Source organism: Quercus lobata, chromosome 3 (genome assembly GCF_001633185.2).
Source record: "Quercus lobata isolate SW786 chromosome 3, ValleyOak3.0 Primary Assembly, whole genome shotgun sequence".
In the NCBI taxonomy this organism is placed as follows: domain Eukaryota; kingdom Viridiplantae; phylum Streptophyta; class Magnoliopsida; order Fagales; family Fagaceae; genus Quercus; species Quercus lobata.
The window spans coordinates 10290886-10310830 of NC_044906.1; the positions used below are offsets into that span (position 1 = coordinate 10290886).

The window sequence follows — 19945 nt, forward strand, 5'->3', positions numbered from 1 at the left end:
ATTAATAAATTACTCTCAATTGTTCTTCTATCAGGCCGTGGTAAAACCGTTTTACCAAAAGATAGAGACAAATCGCGAAGGTGGTTCAAATTTTTTAATCCTTCAAATTCACATCTTTCGCTATCCTTATCACTATTGAGGACACCATGTAATGTTCTAAGAGAAGTCAATCTTCCAATCTCTCTTGGAATTACTAATTGACCTCCAGTAAGAAGTCTTAAGTTAATTAATTTACCTATCTTCCGCGGTAAAATTGAAATATTATTACAATCAAGCCTCAAAAATTGTAAATTGCATAGATTACATATAGTTTCAGGCAATACCCATTCGCCACAAGGAAAAGCCTTTTTGGTCCCACTCAAATCGAGATACCTTAGGTGTATTAAATTTCCTATTGTATCTGGAATTTCCATATCGGTCAAAGTTAATAACCGTAAACTGCTAAAATTCTGGACTAAATTAGACATGTTATAATCACATTGATTAAAAAAGATGACAGTGCGTAGATTTTTGGATATATCAGCAGATGGAGGAAATTGGGATGCTGTTGAATATCCCAAATGGCAAGCTTTGGTAATTGATTGTGCAAAGTCATGCACTATATCATGCATTTTGTACCTCTTGCGAATGGTGCTCTGGACTATTTCGCCATCAAATTCATCTTCCTCTTCCTCACATTCTTGGAAGAAAGAGCGTATGACTAAATTTTCAAAGTATTCTCGTGCCTTGATTTCCACCTCCATATTTCCCTTTGACTCAACAAATCCGTGTGCTATCCACATATTTACCAACTCATCAACATCAAAGATATGATCTTTCTTTGTCTGCATATCTTTCTTTGTCCGCATATCTACCAACTCATCAACATCAAAGACATGATGTTTCGGATCAAAGACATGATGTTTCGGAAAGACAGCACAGTATGAGAAACACCGTTTCAATGGTGATGACAAATCATAATAACTCAGTAACAACGGTGCAAAAAGACCTCTTTCAACATCTTCAAATTCCCACAAATTGTTATTCAAAACATACCTCCATTCTTCTCTACTTTTCTTAAAGCGCATGAGACTCCCTAGAGTCTTTGCAGCAAGGGGCAAACCTTTGCACTTCTTTGATATTTGTCTGCCAAAGTCTTCTAGTTGCTCACATTCCTGAGGATCTTTATCAAAAAATGCTATTTTACTAAACACCAACCAACAATCTTCCTCAGACAATTCGTTCAACTTGATCGCATTTGCACTTTCCATCATCGTTGCAACTTGGTCTTTACGTGTGGTGACTAGAATTCTACTACCTTGGGAGCAACAACTTTTAAGTGCATCTCTAAATGGCTGCCACATTGCACAGTCTTCGGTCCACACATCATCAAAGACTAGAAAAAACTTTTTTCCCCGAACTTTATCACAAATTCCATCCAATAGATTTTGCAATGCAGTCAAGTCGGAGGATCCGCGTTCAATAGATTCAAGGATTTCTTTGGCAACCTTGCACTGATTGAAAGGATCCGAAACACAAACCCACCCTTTTATCTCAAAATGGGCTTGCACCTCCTGATCATTGTAGTTTAATTGGGCAAGAGTAGTTTTTCCAATACCGCCCATGCCCACCAAAGAGATGACATGGGGGTGTTTTTCTTTTTCAGTACCCTTGCCCAATAGACTGCTCACTAGTTCATTCTTAACCTTATCACGACCAAGAATTTCAGACACATCAACATAAGAAGTAGTTTTTGGTCTCTCAAATACTTCTTCAATGGGCCCACTCACTTTAAACCCGAACATCTGCTTCTCTTTGATAATCTCATCTAATTTTTCGTTAAGGTCTTTTATCTTATGAGCAATATCACGATGCTGAAAACGATCAAGAACTGAGGAACTGAAGTTGGGGGTAAAGTGCCGTACCTTCCTCTTCTTAGCAGTACTAGTTTCAGCTTTTTCTTCTTCTTCGAATTCTTTTTGTTGTTTCTCAATCTCGGATTTGATCATGACAGTGTTCCACTCATCCAACACGTCGTCGATCTCGTACGATACGCCTTCGAGCTTCTCAAACCAAAGCTTCACAGCTTCCTCCTTCAGCTGCCTCTTCTCAGCATCATTGAGCACTGCCCGAATGGTACGGAATTTTCTTGCAAGCTTTTCGACTTCTTTCTTAACAGTTACAGTCAACTTGAACTCTGAAGAAACTAAAGAACCAAGCCGCTCCACGATAGCAGAAACTAGAGCAACAGCCATAGTTTGGAAATGGGAATTTGCTGGATAACACAAGACAAAAGAAGAGCCTGTTAAAGAGTACGTAGGTAGATGGTGAAACGGTTGATTATTGAAGAGAAACCAAATAGCAATAGCAAATAGTCTAGCTGCTCAAAGTGCTTGCAATAATGAAGATGAGGGCCCACGTTTTGATATCTCAAAAGCAAGGCCAGCTCTGGTCAATCAATGAATAAGTCCACACTGTATATCACCGGTTCACACTGTAATCCACGAGTCTTTTGGCTGAATATTGCTAAATTTGAAGTTAATTTGTGTTATAGGTACTGTTTCAACTTATTTAGGAATCTGAGGAAAGAAAATGAATTTCGGCAATACCATTGCCGAAATTCAACAAAAGTAGGAGAGAGAAATTTTTGATTTTCGGCAACACCATCACCGAAATAGGAGGGAAAATTTTTTATTTTTTTTCCCTCCTATTTCGGCAATGCCATTGCCACATTTCACTTTTTTTTTTTTTTTTTTTTTTAAGAAATGATATGTGCACACAATTTTTACAATATTTTTACAACATTTTTACAACAAATCACAGTAATTAGTTATTATTAGTTAAAATTTGAATTTAACACTGAGATTATTTTTTAATCCAACAAATATAACCTGCCACTTAAAATTTGTTTAAAAATATTGTAAAAAAATCGTGTGCACATATCATTTCTTAAAAAAAAAAAAAAAAAAAAAAAAAAAAGAAAGTGAAATGTGGCAATGCATTGCCACATTTCACTTTTTTTTCTTTTTTTTATTTTTTTTTATATATATTTAAGAAATGATATGTGCACACAATTTTTACAATATTTTTACAACAAATTTTAAGTGGCATGTTATATTTGTTGGATTAAAAAAGTAATCTCAGTGTTAAATTCAAATTTTAACTAATAATAACTAATTACCTGTGATTTGTTGTAAAAATGTTGTAAAAATATTGTAAAAATTGTGTGCACATATCATTTCTTAAAAAAAAAAAAAAAAAAAAAAGAAAAAAAAAAGTGAAATGTGGGCAATGGCATTGCCGAAATAGGAGGGAAAAAAAATAAAAAATTTTCCCTCCTATTTCGGTGATGGTGTTGCCGAAAATCAAAAATTTCTCTCTCCTACTTTTGTTGAATTTCGGCAATGGTATTGCCGAAATTCACTCTCTTTCCTCAAATTCCTAAATAAGTTGAAACAGTACCTATAACACAAATTAACTTCAAATTTAGCAATATTCAGCCAAAAGACTCGTAATCCACCCTATAATCTCAAAAGTAGAGCCTGGGGATGGTTTTTGTTATCTTATTTTATAATTCAACCTATTTTTTTATTATTATTTATAAATTTTATTGTACTTTTAGTATTATTTAGAAATATTATTATATTATTTTAACTAATTTTATTACGTGACACTCGGTAAAATTATAATCCACGTAAACCTACCATTTTATGTTAATTACTTATAAGTCCTTCAATAAAACAATTGAAGCCCACCTCACCAATAAGTGAAAAAAGCAAAAGCCGTGTCCATTGCCCCTTGGAAGTGGAATCCACTATCTCAAAAGCCTGAGGGCTGAGGGCCGCAATATCACACTCACACTGATCCAAGCTTTTCTTCAACCCACCGACAAGTAATATGAATTTCCACACTTTTACACTCATCCTAATATATAGGACCCTAACGAAAAGACATAAGTTTAAAACCTAATAATGGAAATACCATTAATTTCTTGTTGGTAAGAAAAACTTGGGAGATCTTTTTATTTTTCACAGTTGAGATTTTAAAATTTTCCTCCGTTTATATTGTTCCATCATTAATGGGAAATTTTCTTTTTTCTTTCCCTAATAAAAGAAAAGAACTATAAATTACTTTTATTCCTCCAATTGTATTATTTCATCATTATTTTAAGTTTGGAGTTATGAAAACATAACCCAAGAACTAGACCAAACAACTCTAAATTTAATGGGCTCCACGTTTTTTTTAGTTTTGAGGGATGAATTTTGAGTTACATCATTCAAGACAACTCAGACCCAACACTTTCTTGTTATCTTTACAATAAACTAGCCAACTTTTAATTAAAATATTAAGGCTTCGTTTGATAGATCACCTTAAACACATATTTTCAGTTTTTAAACAATATTACACGTATTTTTACACACTTTTTTATTCATACATATTTCAAAAAAATACAAATAACATTATTCAAATTCCTCTACCAAACAGACTCTAAAAGTTTGTCGAAGAGATTTTTAATTTCCAAGCGATATGGTTCTTAGAAAGTTTTATTTCCATGATATTGTTGCAATGTAAAGAGTGTAACTAGTACCTAGAAAGTTCAAAAAGTAATTGGCCACAGTTCACACCGAAAGCAAGACTATGCTTAAGTCTCCTCTTCCTTGCAAATAATAAGAGGTTTCTTGGAAGAAGGCTGTTGCAGTTTCTTTTTATCGAAATTGTGGATTTTATTATAACTTTTTATAAAGGTTTTAAATTAATTTATGGTAGTGAAAATTATTTTTGAGGATGTTTTATTTTGTTGGGATCTGACAACAGTTGTGAAAAGTAATAACTATAGTATTCAAATTTGATTTGTTTACTTTGTTATCAAAATCAAGCCTAACACAAAGCTCAATTTTTATTTTCAAACTTGATTTTTAAAAAAAAATTATTTAGGTGAAATTAAACTTGTTCAAGAGCTTTGTTAAGTCCATTAAAGTTTTTTTTTTTTTTTTAACATAACATAACTTTTACTCATAGTTACTGCATAGGAGCAGCATAATAGTTGTGGGGTCCAATAGTTTGTGGCCCTGGCCCATTTATTCATTGGGGCCTAAGGCCCGAGCCGAGAAGGATTATAGCTCAAGATCGATAATACAAAGTACAAAATAGTCTTGGGACACAGCCGATGACGATTCAGTCCTCGGCATATCCGAGATCTCACAGGAAGGAAGGGCAAAAATGGTATAGAAAAGCTTGGGAAAAAATCTAAAAATATCTGTGTCAATAGAAAATGGTACGCTGGAAAGCATAACGACCAGGAAAAGCTGCCCTTACTGCCATTCACTGCCATTCAATACTCTGCACCTGACAGAGCCATACTCTCCAACTTTTACAACCACCCCCAACCACTCTGGGTATGGGCTAATGGGACAAGTGATGTCTTGGAATGCCAATCCTATACGTGGACAAAGGATAAGGAACACGGGCCAATATAAAAGGAAAAGTAAGCAATCCAGAGAAGGGGCTGGGAAAAATGGTCAAAAACCAGAGCCTCCCAGCCCTCCTTCAGGAAAAAGACTCCTAGGGCGAAAATGACTTAATCATGTATGAACACCACGAAAAACCCACCGTTTGGTGACCAAGGCCTAGCCTTTCAAACCCACGCTCTACAAATGATATTGTTTGGGCCTTTTTACGTGCGAACCCAACACTATTACGGTTCGTCACAAATCGTGTCCATACAATTAGCGCCGTTTGTGGGAAAGGCTTGTGTGTTGGTATAAACGGTAGGTCGAGACAGTTCCCTTATCATTTCTAACAGCCGGTTATAGTGTTCTAGCGTAGAGTTCCATTAGGGGCTATGATTCTTGACTAAGGGCTACGCTTCGTAGCGTCAATCGCATGGGTGGTTCTAGGGGCTTGGCCGAGGGGCCAATCCCCCTAAAGCCAAGGCCCCATGCCAAAAACTGAGTTTTGGACAGAACCAAGGTATTGCATGGTCCTCGGACTCAAACCTATGGGGAAACCAACTACTTAGATGAGAAAACTGAGTTTTTGACAGAACCAAGGTATTGCATGGTCCTCGGACTCAAACCTATGGGGAAACCAACTACTTAGATGCCAAAAACTGAGTTTTGGACAGAACCAAGGTATTGCATGGTTCTTGGACTCAAACCTATGGGGAAACCAACTACTTAGATGAGAAAAATGAGTTTTGGAAAAAACCAAGGTATTGCATGGTCCTCAGACTCAAACCTATGGGGAAACCAACTACTTAGATGAGAAAACTAAATTTTGGACAGAACCAAGGTATTGCATGGTCCTCGGACTCAAACCTATGGGGAAACCAACTACTTAGATGAGAAAACTGAGTTTTGGACAGAACCAAGGTATTGCATGGTTCTCGGACTCAAACCTATGGGGAAACCAACTACTTGGAAGAAAAACTGAGTTTTGGATAGAATCAAGTTATTGTATGGTCCTCGGACTCAAACCTATGGGGAAACCAACTACTTGGAAGAAAAACTGAGTTTTGGATAGAACCAAGGTATTGCATGGTCCTCGGACTCAAACCTATGGGGAAACCAACTACTTGGAAGAAAAATCGAGTTTTGGACAGAACCAAGGTATTGCATGGTCCTCGGACTCAAACCTATGGGGAAACCAACTTCTTGGAAGAAAAACCGAGTTTTGGACAGAACCAAGGTATTGCATGGTCCTCGGACTCAAACCCATGGGGAAACTACCTGCTTGGAAGAAAAATCGAGTTTTGGACAGAACCAAGGTATTGCATGGTCCTCGGACTCAAACCTATGGGGAAACCAACTACTTATCAAAATCAAGTTTTGGACAGAACCAAGGTATTGCATGGTCCTCGGACTCAAACTTATGGAGAAACCAACTACTTATCAAAATCAAGTTTTGGACAGAACTAAGGTATTGCATGGTCCTCGGACTCAAACCTATGGAGAAACCAACTACTTATCAAAATCAAGTTTTGGACAAAACCAAGATATTGCATGGTCCTCGGACTCAAACCTATGGGGAAACCAACTACTTATCAAAATCAAGTTTTTGACAGAACCAAGATATTGCATGATCCTCGGACTCAAACCTATGGAAAGGTCAGCTACTTAATAAAAATTTTAAGTTGCTCGATCCTTGACTCAAACACCAGAAAAAGGTTAAGGCTATGAAAGTTGTTTGGAAGATAGTGAAGCACCCTATTACTCAGCAACCTGGAGGGGCTGTTCATTTTTGGGCTATATGTCTTCGGATGATTACCTCCTACACCGCACTGAGCATTCAGTTGTCATCCCGGCTATTTCGGGGTAAGTGTTGTTTTCTCAAGTCGGCATTATTGTGTCAGACAACTCCATTAAATTCATGATAATATCTTTTCCTTAGCAAGAGTTTTGACCCTAAATATCATTTGTTTGAGTCGGTATTATTGTGCCGAACAGCACTCATAAGTTCATAATAGTGTCTTTCTCCTTGATAAGGGATTTCGGCCCTAAGTATTGCGCTCTCAGGTCGGCGGTATTGTGCCAGGCCGCCCCAATAAGCTCATCATAATATCCTGTCTTTTTCTTCTTAATGTGGGTTTCAGCCCTAAGTATTATTTGTTCGGTTTAGTATTATTAAGTCAGATAGTTTCAGTAAACACAGAGTAAGATCTTGTTATTTAACTGGGATTTCAGTCCTAGACATCGGTCAAAGTGTAAAAATAAAAAGAATTCACAAGATAGTATGTCTATTCACGGCGTAACCATTTCAGAAATAAAGAGATAGAACATGTGAAATAAAGCAATAATGATTTTTATTAATATAAAGAGGTATTACAACGTACAAAAAATGGCTTAAACAAGCCTATGCAGAAGGTGGATTACAAAAACAATAAAAAAAAAAAAAACAACAACAACAATATGACAAGTAAACGGTCAGATGTCTCTTTAAACTCGTCTCCGAAGTTCTTCCAAATTCTGCCCTAGTAGCGCCCATATTGAGAGAAGGACCTTCTTCAGAAGAAGATGGATGAGATGAAAAAAAAGAGGGAGGAGAAGAAGAGAAAGAAGGAGGAGAAGAAGAGGAAGAAGGAAAAGTACCAGGATGGATCTGGTGGTGGAAAGAAGAAGAAAGAGAGGCAAAAGGAGGCACCAGTGAACGAAGAGAGGAAGAAGCAGGGGCACTTAGTCCCTGCGTCAGTCCTGACTCCTAACACGCTAGTGTCATATTAGCTATGCTCATGAGAGAGCGGCTGGTACTAATAATGGGTGACCCCAACTCAGTCGCGCCGAAAGTTTGACGTGACGAGCCCCTGCTTCGAATTTTGGCTGAAAGGAAGGCAAGAAGGATCTTGAGCCTCTGCCATCCCTGCCCTGACCGAGCCATTTTGAGTTTCATAAGAATATGGTGTTTCTGGGAGGGGTATGGTTCCTTCATTACTTACTCCTATCTCGAAAGTATCACAATTTGAGGTGTAACTAGCGGGTAAAGTAAACTCTGGAGAAGGCTAAGGGTTTCAGATTTCAGAAGGATGAAAAGGGTCCCTGTACAAGAGAAATAGCCTCCTGCTTTTCTTCTTATATGAAGGGCAAAACGGAAGGTTTTTAATCTGTCCAGATTTCCAAGAAAATCTGTAAACGAGAATGTACCCGTTCCGCTTCTCCACATCGTCAACAAACCGTCGAATTTAAATAATCTCGTAAATAGAAATTATTAAAGGCGCGTTGCGGATAATCAAACAGCGGGGACGCATTGTGAATGAATTCATAGGAATGTCTCGTAGTCCGGTATGTTTCCTGGGTAAATGAAGGGACACCAGCATTAATGAAAGATAGAGTTAAGTAAGCCATAATAAAGGCTTGGCGTTACCAAAATCCCCCTCTCCAACCAAGAGGTCAGACAGCAGGATTTTGAGGGGCTATTGTGGGGTCCAATAGTTTGTGGCCTTGGCCCATTTATTCATTGGGGCCTAAGGCCCGAGCCGAGAAGGATTATAGCCCAAGATCGATAATACAAAGTACAAAATAGCCTTGGGACACAGCCGAGGACGATTCAATCCTCGGCATATCCGAGATCTCACAGGAAGGAAGGGCAAAAATGGTATAGAAAAGCTTGGGAAAAAATCTAAAAATATCTGTGTCAATAGAAAAGGGTACGCTGGAAAGCATAACGACCAGGAAAAGCTGCCCTTACTGCCATTCACTGCCATTCAATACTCTGCACCTGACAGAGCCATACTCTCCAGCTTTTACAACCACCCCCAACCACTCTGGGTATGGGCTGATGGGACAAGTATCAGTCTTGGAATGCCGATCCTACACGTGGACGAAGGATAAGGAACACAGGCCAATATAAAAGGAAAAGTAAGCAATCCAGAGAAGGGGCTGGGAAAAATGGCCAAAAACCAAAGCCTCCCAGCCCGCCTCTAGGAGAAAGACTCCTAAGGCGAAAATGACTTAATCATGTATGAACACCACGAAAAACCCACCGTTTTGTGACCAAGGCCTAGCCTTTCAAAACCACGCTCTACAAATGATATTGTTTGGGCATTTTTACGTACGAACCCAACACTGTTACGGTTCGTCACAAATCGTGTCCATACAATAGTCATCGTAATTTTTATTCAAATTTTTCTCTTTAAATTTAAAATTACACGTATTAATTAATCACAAAAAATATTACTTTTAAATTAAATTCACAAATAACCAAATAAAAAAAATGGAAAAAAAAATCTCTCTCTCTCTCTCTCTCTCTCTCTCTCTCTCTCTCTCTCTCTCTCTCTCTCTCTCTCTCTCTCTCTCTCTCTATATATATATATATATATATATCACAGTAATATTTAATGTTGCTATACTTTTGTTGCGCTAACTCATACATCATGCCATATATTATTTTTTAGATTGTGTTTTGTTATTATGTTTCTTTCATTTCCCACCACAGAGTTTTCTTCCTCAATTTTATAGCTTTAATTGAATTTTGGTTTGGGTTAGTACTTAGTTTTTTTATTAAAAAAATAGGAATTTGAGTTTATATTAAAGCACAATCTCCATAATTATGAATTTGAATATGCCTACCAATTGTTTGAGTAATAAATTATTATAAAGTCTATTTTTTATTCCTTTAGTTTCATTTTAATTTTTGGTTATGATGACATTATAATTTTATGATGAGTTTTGATTTTTATGATAATCTCCTTATTTTTTAATAGATGATAAACTTGAATAATAAATTTAAAACTTATAAAGTTTAGTTGCATATTAGGAAAATATAACGCATTACAATAGAAGTTAGAAAAATATGATTTACCTAAAAAGAATTTTAATCAAACACACACAAAATAATAGAATTATATATTTATAGAGATAAAAAGATTAAAAAAAAAAAATACTTGTAAAATTTTTTTTATAAAAAAATAGACAATACCTAAAGTAAATGTTATTTTTTTATATATGACACCATGTTAAATAATATATTTATATATTCAACTAATTGTAGTAAACGTTGTATACTTGTATTATACAAAATAATACCCTAGAAGAACTCTACTAGCAGGGGCGGAGCCACATAGTGGCTTGGGGGGGCCGTGGCCCCTGCAAATTTTTTTTTTTTTTCCATTAGACTATGAAGAAAAAATAAATAGCCCCCCCCAACATTACACAGCCGGCCCCCCCACCCATTCTCCCAGCCCTCAATCAAAAATTAGGAACACCATCAAATTAAAAAAAAAAAAAAATTATTTGTTCTACTTTCAAGCAAAAAAAAAAAAAAAACCCAAAAAAAATTTGAACTAAATCTGAAAAAAAAAATATATATAATATAAATAAACAAAACCAAGCCCACGGCGAGCCCATTATAGGTAGCTCGCTCACGGCAAGCCCACGGATTCTCAACCAAAAAAAAAAAAAAATACAGAGAATCAGAAATTGAACCCATCACGTCGCGTCGTCGCTGGCAGAGAGATCAGACCCCAATACAAAAGCAAACCAAACACAGAACTCAGCAAACCAAACACAGAGCACAGAGGTGTTTATCAAAAAAGAAAAAATCTCTAATACACAAACCAAAACCAAACCTAGTAACCCACGGACGGTCACGTTGCCATCGTCGTCGCCGCAGCGAGCTTGTCGTCGTCGTCATCGCTCGCCCGGTTGCCCCTCATCGCAGATCGGAGAACGCAGATCGCTCTACCTCTGCTCCGGTGCTCGGTGCTCGCCGCTCGGTGCTCCCTCCGGCCCTCCCTTAAGATATTTCGCTCTTTTTCTCTCTGACTCTCTCTCTCAGTTTGTCGCTCTTTATCTCACTAAAATTAAAAAGGAAATGAATCGCAAATCGACATCGTAGACGGTAGATCAGTCATCGGCTCATCGCTCTACACCTCTGCCTCTGCTCCGGTGAGCGGTGCTCGTTGCTTCCTCCGGCAGTCCGGCCCTCCCTCAAGGTTTTTCTCTCTGACTCTCTCTCAGACTCTCAGTCTCTCTCTCTTTATCTCACTGAATGACTGAATAAAGAATGAAATGAAACTTATAAATGAAACTCAGCATTTTTTTTTTTGGATGTGGAACTGTGAGAATCTGATTGGCCAATTTGGCTGACTTTCACTTCTTTTTTTTTTTTTTTTTTTTTTTTTTAAATTTGGCTGTCCACACACTGTGCTCCCTTGCATCTTACACGCCTGCACTCATAATTTTTTTTTTTTTTTGGGTCCTGTTGTACAAACACAACAATGTTTGTGTGTTGTGTGTTTGTGGGTTGTGTGTTGTGTGTTTGTGGGTTGTGTGTTGTGTGTTTGTGTGTTATAAGTGTTTTTGTTTTTGGTTGGTGTGTTTGTGTGTTGGGTTGGGCTTGTTGTATCCTATTTGGTTTGGACTTCTTTAAGGCTCAGAAACTTTGAATGGATTTTGAAGTTATTCACTGCAGTACTTGGGCTTGAGCTTCACATATTACCCAAGTTTCAATTTTGGAATTGAAACTTGGAAAAAAACAATTTAAAAAAATTTTGAAAATCATATAATATAAATAATATCGGTTTTTTTTGTTTTTTTAAAGGACTTCACCATCCAACTTTTATTGATTAATATTATTTTAGTTGCGGTCCATTAGCTAATGGATACAATAGATAGTTAATTAGTTACAGTATCACTATTATACTATAATTAGTTAATTGTATAATTAATCACAAATAAATTAAAGCAATATAGTTTATTGTTAAGCTAAACAACAATAATTAAAGCTATATAATTAAATTAACCAATACATTATAAAAGACAAATTAATTAAATTATTTTTGTTTTTGTTTGAGGGGTTATTATTAATTAAAGTTGTATTAAAAATGGGTTGACTGTTTAAATTATAGTGGAAATTTTGTTTTTTTCTTGAGTATGAATAACATTCATATAATTAAGTAAAAATTTCTAATTAAAATTTTATTTTTTAAAATTTTTTTCAGGTTAATTTTTGAGTCATATTCTTAAACCTAAAAGAATTATGAGCAAACGAAAAACAATTGATGCATTCTTTAAGAAAAAAGATGTTAGCAATTCAGAAATTAGGACACCTGTGGCTGTAGAAACAAATGTTAATACTTCAATGCCTGATGAACATCCCTCCAAATGTCCAAAACTTCAATTTGAAGAGATAGATCGTGATCCAGGATCACGTAAACAAATATGTAAATTTCCTATCAACAAACAAGATGAAATCCGACGAGCTTATATCGAAAAAGGTCCATATCAACCTAAAAACAATTGTGCGTATGATTGTTTTTCTTTTGGCATTTTCTTTTATCTATTTTTTTGTTTCTCACAGGTTTGGAATTTCGGTTGAATTCCCAACATGTTCAAGTATATGATGATATATGAAAGTTGATAATTTTGTATCCAATAGAGTTAAGAATTATATTTAGTATATTTCTGTTACAACCCGGCCCCCCAAGTATTCATTCCTGACTACGTCCCTGTCTACTAGTAATTAGGAAATAAAAAATATTACAACAATATTTTAAATTTTAAATTTGGTCTTCCTTAACAGTTACAGTCAACGTGAACTGTGAGGAAATGAATGAACCAAGCCGCTCCACGATAGCAGAAAATAGAGCTGCAGCCATACTTTGGAAATGGAAATTTGCTGTGAAAGAGTACGTAGGAAGATGGTGAAATGAATAAGGAGAACCCAAATAACAAACAGTCTAGCTGCACAAAGTGCATGCAATAATGACCCTCAAAAAACAAAAAAGTGCATGCAATAATGAAGTTGAGGGGCCACGTTCTGATGTCTCAAAAGGAAAGCCAGCTCTAGTCAATCAACGAATAAGTCCACATTGTACATCACCAGTTCACACTGGAATCCACTCTATAATCTAAAAAGCAGAGCCAGCTCTACTGGGATCCACCCTATAAGGGCCAGCTATTATCAAGGAAGGATGAATCTGACGTAAGCTTATTTTTTTAATATAAATTATTAATTTTATTAACTTATTTTATTATTTAATTTTTTTTATTATTTATATATCTTATTACATTTTTTTTAATATTATTTATAAATTTTACTATACTATTTTAATTAAATTTTACTTTTACTTTTAATAAAATAAACGAATTTCAAACTATTTTGAGTTATGATTACCATGGACAACTTTTTTTTTAATTTTTAATTTGTCTTTTTTATACCTTTATTTTATTTTTTTCAACTTTATAAATACCATTTAATATATTTTTTTTTTAATTTTTACATTTTTATATCATTCATCATTTTTTTTTTGGCTACTCACAACTCATTACAAGCTAGTTGTATCACAAATGATGCGACTATACGGCACCAGTATAACTTCAAGTGAAGTGTATTTCTCCACTTATTTACAAAGTAATGAACTTTTTAAAGTTCTAGTACTAGTGGAGTCTTCGCCAAGATGAAAAGACCAAAGGAAAATGTTTCTTCACGGACTCTTCTAAAAATTTTATTAAATTTTAAAAATTTATCGGTAGTTGTTTATATTCTTAACACCCATAAAATTTTATTTAAATTGAATGTTATTTATCAATGAATTAATAAATTTATTTTTTATGCAAAATTTTAACCCACAAAAATTTAAATTTTAAATATTTAATTGATAATATAGCTATTAATTTTTTGTTTTTTAAAATCTCACAAGCATGTAAGATATAATAATAACATTCAATGCAATCTAATAATTAAAATTTTAAAATTCATATATGATAAAAAATTATAGAGAAAGTTTGAAATGTTTTTCAATAATTATGAAATTTGTTTGATTTTAAACTGTAGTGGCTATACAGTAATCTTAGTTCCTTGTAACTTCTTAATTGCAAAGAAATAAAACTCATACATCTACCATTCATGGCTCTGATACCATTATCTACCAAAGAGAGAGCACAGCAGTAATATGGAAGCATAAACAATGATAAATATATGATAAAGAAGAAAATAGCAAAATAGATATATTCAAAATAAGTTAAAACGGAATATGAAAAATGAAAATAGAAATTAGTAAAATCTTACTTGAATAAAACTTCTGTCTCTGATTAAAATTGAAGACTTTTGTCTTTGATACAAGCTTTGAAAATAAGCACTGTCTGAAGAGTTACAAGATTACAAAGTAAAATATGTCTTTGAAACTGAAAGGTTACAAGATAAAGTCTGTAAGGGAAAGGTTGCAAGATTACAAGAGAGGAAAGATTACAAAAGTCTTTCTAAGGGAGAGAGGAAAGCTGTCTTCTTTGAACCTCTATTTTGGATCTTAATTCTCCAATTTTTTGGGACTTGAAACTTTGGACCTCTGTTTGGAACCTCTCTTCTATATTCGGAGTCTGTCCTTTAAAGACGAACTAAGCCACAATAAGTCTTTAAAACTAATCCAAGTAAGTAAAGTTAACCCAAGTTAATCTGTCGACAAAAACTTATAAAATAATGTGGAGAATACTATTGATGTGTAGTAGTCTGTTTGGGAATATATTTAATCTCTTTTCACGCATACTAGTAAACGGTAATATTTTAAAAAGTAACTTTTGGCCAGCTGTTATCAACGAAGGATGAGTCTGACGCGAGCTTCTTTTTTTTTTTTTTTTTGCTTATTTAGTTTTTGGGTTGTGCTTGTGGTGCCCGTTAATAATAATTTTTTTTTTTTTTTTTTTTTTTTATAGTTTTATTTTATTTTTTTAACTTTATAAGTGTTGTTTGGTGTTTTTTTTTTAATACTTTTTCTGACTTTTTTTTTTTTTTTTTTTTTTTTTTTGTGTGTCTTTTTTACACCTTAATAAGCACCTGCCAGTGTTGGTTAACATTTTCTTTTATTTTTTAGTTTTTTTTTTTTAGTATTTGTGAGACATATTGTATTTTTTTATATTATTTATAGGTCCTATTATACTATTCAGCTAACTTTTTTTTTTAAAATAAAAAATTTCCAGTTTCAGCTAAATAAGCTGTTCAGAAATTTAAACCATACATCATTAGTTCACACTCATCTATTTTCAAAGTGAATTTCTCGGCTTATTTACCATGCACAAGGAGAATTTCTTCGCTTATTTACAAAGCAATGAACTTTTCAAAGTTCTAGTACTAGTGGAGTGTCGACCATGAAGAAGAGAAAAATGAAAAGGTTTCTTTTCTAGAGACAAACTCTTCTAATTCTCTATATATCTTTCTATTTAATGTAAATTTTAACTTTTGGATTGTATATTTTTTTTTATGTTTTTAATACACATAAAATTTTTCTCAAAATAGATGTTATTTATCATTTAATCAATAAACTTCTTCTTTATACAAAATTTTTGTGGTTGCACGATTTTCTTGGCCCAAATTCTAGTGATCAGGCTTTGACCCAAGACGCAACCCACAATGAATGTTCGTAGAGAATGGGTGAAAGAACTTGGCTTCAGTGAGCCCGTTCGGTCGAATGCATGGATAAGGTGGTTGCAGAAGATAAAAGACACAGGAAAGATTTCTCAAGTCTCCTTATATTCCTTTTCTCTTTAGGTCTTCTTACAGTTTTTTCCGTCCCTTTCTTTGGGGGACTGCATTACATTATATAGCTCTCCTTCTTTCATCTAAACCTTACACCTGTTGATCATCTAAGCATCCACTTGAGCGCCTGTCCCATCAGCCGCCCTCACCACTCCCTTTGTGAGTTGCAGAGGCCAAGGCGGTACTGTTCAGGGGTCTTTTCCTCATTAATGCGGCCAAGAGGTTGGTTGGGGCGCAATTAATGTGGTGGTAGCTTTTCGAGGGATATTTTGGATTTTATTCATTTTATATGTCTGGAGGGTGAACTGAATTGGCTGGGGATGGCTCTTGGTTTGGGCTTCGTGATGTCCGAGGAGGAGTTTCTCCTCGGACAGGCTTCCTGGGCGTTGCTGGGATTGAGTAACGCTTCATGTGTGGCCTCTCCTCGGAAAGGACGCTCCTCGGATGGGCCTGGATTTGGAGTGGCCCATTATTTTTGGGCCGGGCCCTACAATAGCCCCTCAAAACTCCGGTTTTTATCTCCTTCCGAGGAGAAAAGCGGGGTTTTGATGTTAATGAGTGGATAGGGATAAGGAGGACCTGGGGCGCGTGTGCAGATCGTGACCTTTGACGTGCCACAATTTTCGAGGCGTGGCCATTAATTTCCGGAGGCGTTATGTTCCCTTCATCCAACGGTGTGGCGCGGATCGAACGACCATCGTCCATTCGCGTATTTTTAGGCAGGAGTGATTTCCTCTCTCTCCTCCTGACTATATAAGGCGTCAGAGGGGGGTTCAGTTCCTTCTTTTATCTGCGTTTCATAAACCTCAAAGGGCTCCAGAGATCTACAGCGAAACCCAGAGACATACAAGCACTTGCGCCCTTTACGCCGCCGTGACCATTTTCTGCGAAACGTCTCATCTACAAGTGATTTCCAGGCATCCCATCAAGCGTTTTGTGAAGGTACCAGTACATTTCGCTCATCTCGTCGTTTCAATTCTCTCCTCGGACCCTTCTTTTCTGCTCAGTCTTTACTTTCGTTTCCCAGTTCAGTTCAGATGGGTAGGTTCGAGAAACTAGTAAATACTCCGGCCGCTATGGAGGTCTTTAGGGCTAAATACCGCATCCCCCCGGGGGTTGGGCTGCGGTACTGTCCTCTTGAAGGAATAGTGACAGATAAACGTCTGGGAGAAGTTGTCATTCCCATGATTGCTTTCATAGAGGGAGGGATGACACTTCCCATGCGTAGGATTACCAGGGAATACTTGTTCAACCATAGGTTGGCGCCGCAACAGTGTGCCCCAAATATGTTCAAGATATTAGGCTGTGTAGATGTCCTAGATGAGCGGATGAACCTAGGCCTTACTTGGCACGATGTGGCCTATCTGTACGAGTGTCACCGCTTCGGGGATGAGGGGTATTATCTTAAATCCCGAAACGAGGACGTTAGGTTGATCTCTTGTCTCCCGGTATCCAATAAGACCGTGAAGAATGACTTCCTCATTGCTTCTGGGGAGTGGTTCGACGGTATTCATTGTCCAACTCGGGCAGGAAACCCAGGTGCGGCGTCCTTTAGGATCGGTCCTTGTTAGGAGAGGAATTAGTGTTGAGGGTTTATTTTTACTGCTTTCCTCATAACTGGTAGATTTCTTGAACTAACCCCACTCTTCTTAGTTGTTTGCAGATAAATCTCACGTAGCTCCTCGGCTTAGCCTTGTGAACGTGCCAGCGTTGAACTACCTTCTTAGGTCGGAGATTTACGTTTCCGAGGATGGACAGTTGCGTGCGGCTCATCTAGTTTTGGGCTATCAACCTTTAAGCAGCTCTTTCCAGGCGATCGGTCACGCTATAAGGGCTGGCAGTCCGAGGCTGGCCAGGATTGACGTGTCCAAGGACGGGTTCCTAGCCGACCACGATTTACCGCCAGTTGTGTTGCCCGGTGTTAGAAATCCCTACTTGGCAGAGCAGTTACCTCCGCCAGACGAGCCTGGCGTTGCCGTTCAAGTTGAAGAAGAAGCTGAGTCGTCTCGTCTCTCTCTTGAGGAAGAGATAGACGAGTTCCATTTTGAGGAGGAAGTCCAGCAATCCCCCTTAGCGGAATTTTCCGATCCCGAAGGAGAGCGGGATCGACATTCGGCAGTTGGTGCTCCTTCCCTTGTTATCTGCTCGGACGATACTTCGGACGAAGAGACGGAGCCCATGGCAGGAAAGGGAAAATCTCTGAAGGAGCTGTTGGGTTCCAGAGGGAAAGGCCAATCATCGAAGGGACCACCTCCACCACAAGCCAAGGCCCTTCCTCCCGTGGTCCCTCAAGGAACTTTGGAACCTGGTCTCAAGGTCAATCCGGACCTGAAGAAGAAGAGACCGGTTGACACCCCTGAGGAGGGTGAGGTGGCTGCTCAGCCCACCAAGCAGCAGAAGACTGCTCGGGCTCCAAGGAGCAGAAGGGGCAATTCCTCGGAGAGTAGGGACGAGGAGAGCCTTGCGGATGTACGTGTTACTCCGCGTGTATGGAGCCCCAAATTGGAGTTGGAGGGGGTTGCAATCCCTTACAATGCCTCGATCAGAGAGTACAACCGCGGCCGAGCTGGGTACGTGGCTGAGGCCTTAGAGCAGCCCCTGCTCCTTCCTCGGGACATGGAGGCTTACAGGCGTTTCTCTCAGTCCGAGATCTTCCTATCCCTTAAAAGGGATCTCGCGATGGTAAGTGATCCTTCTACTGTTTCATTAACTCTTTTGATCTCGTTAGATATTTTTAAAGCATTTTGGTTTTGTCTGTAGATTACTCAGCAGGTATTTGTGGCTGAGGAATTCTGCCGGAGTGAACGTAATCGGACTGAGGTCGAGATCCAGGCTCGGACGGAGGTGGAGAAGACCTTGGGGTCCCTCAGGCACGATCACCTTATACTCACGAACGAGTTCAAGGAGTCGGAGCACCGGCGCAAGAGTGCAGAATCTGGTCTGAAGAGCGCCGAGACCCAGGCGGAGGACCAGCGCAAGGAGCTATACTCGACGCAACTCAACCTTGTCACCGAGAAGCAGGCAGTGCAGGATCTCAAAACTGCCTTGCAAAAGGTCGAGGATGAACTGAGAAGGGTCAAAGAGGAGGCTCAGCTGATCCGAGAGGCTACAGAGGCTGAGAAGAATGCTGCTCGCCAGCTTGGGGCTGAGGAGACGGAGGCCAGGCTATCAGAGGAGGTCCCCGAGGTGTGCAGGGATTACTGCAGTATCTCCTGGGCTCATGCTCTCGATGCTGCAGGAGTTCCTGCGGATTCGGCACTAAGACTGCCCGAGAACATCTTCTACCCTCAGGAGATCCGAGCGAATCCTGATGATGCCCAAGTGACTTCAGAGCAGGATTTGGCAGCGCCTGATACCGCCCTTGTGCCTGAGATAACGAAGAGTCCCGCCGTAGACTCAGTCGTTGAGGCTTCTCCTCCTCAGCCCGAGCAGAAGGAAGATCCCCCTGTTGAGGCTTAGTCTTTTAGGCTTTTGTTTTTTGTACTCTTTCTTTCTTTTTCTTTTTTTTTTTCTTTTTTTTTATTTTTTTATTTTTTATGAGAGCCGTCCTGTTTTTCCATTTTTTGTAAGGACCTCTCTTTCCAGTGTACTCGAAATATTTATCTGGAATGTTAGTTTGGCTCTCTATGGATGTATGCCAGTAGCGTTTTACTTTAAATACTTGCAATGATGCAGATATGACTCTCGATGGATGTGTGCAGCGCATAGAAATGATTTCCTTTAAGCGATAATCTCCCGATCTGTCACAAGTAATAGTTTCCCCATAGGCTTGAGTCCGAGGACCATGCAAGACCTTGGTTCTGTCCAAGACTTACGCGATTTTTCTTTTCTGTACTTGGTTTCCCCATAGGCTTGAGTCCGAGGACCATGCAAGACCTTGGTTCTGTCCAAGACTTACGCGATTTTTCTTTTCTGTACTTGGTTTCCCCATAGGCTTGAGTCCGAGGACCATGCAAGACTTTGGTTCTGTCCAAGACTTACGCGATTTTTCTTTTCTATACTT

The 19945-nt window shown here is 37.8% G+C and overlaps 1 protein-coding gene across 1 annotated transcript; it reads right to left on the reverse strand.

The window, feature by feature from the left end:
- Window positions 1-312: 312 nt before the first annotated feature.
- On the reverse strand, window positions 313-14499 carry LOC115980295 (putative disease resistance protein RGA3). The gene is made up of 3 exons (XM_031102559.1): window positions 14482-14499; window positions 619-2281; window positions 313-400 (listed from the first exon to the last, which is right to left on the reverse strand). The coding sequence occupies exons 2-3, from the start codon at window positions 2232-2234 to the stop codon at window positions 313-315; spliced, it is 1704 nt and encodes a 567-aa protein (XP_030958419.1). The 5' UTR covers window positions 2235-2281; window positions 14482-14499.
- Between the last annotated feature and the right edge of the window lie 5446 nt (window positions 14500-19945).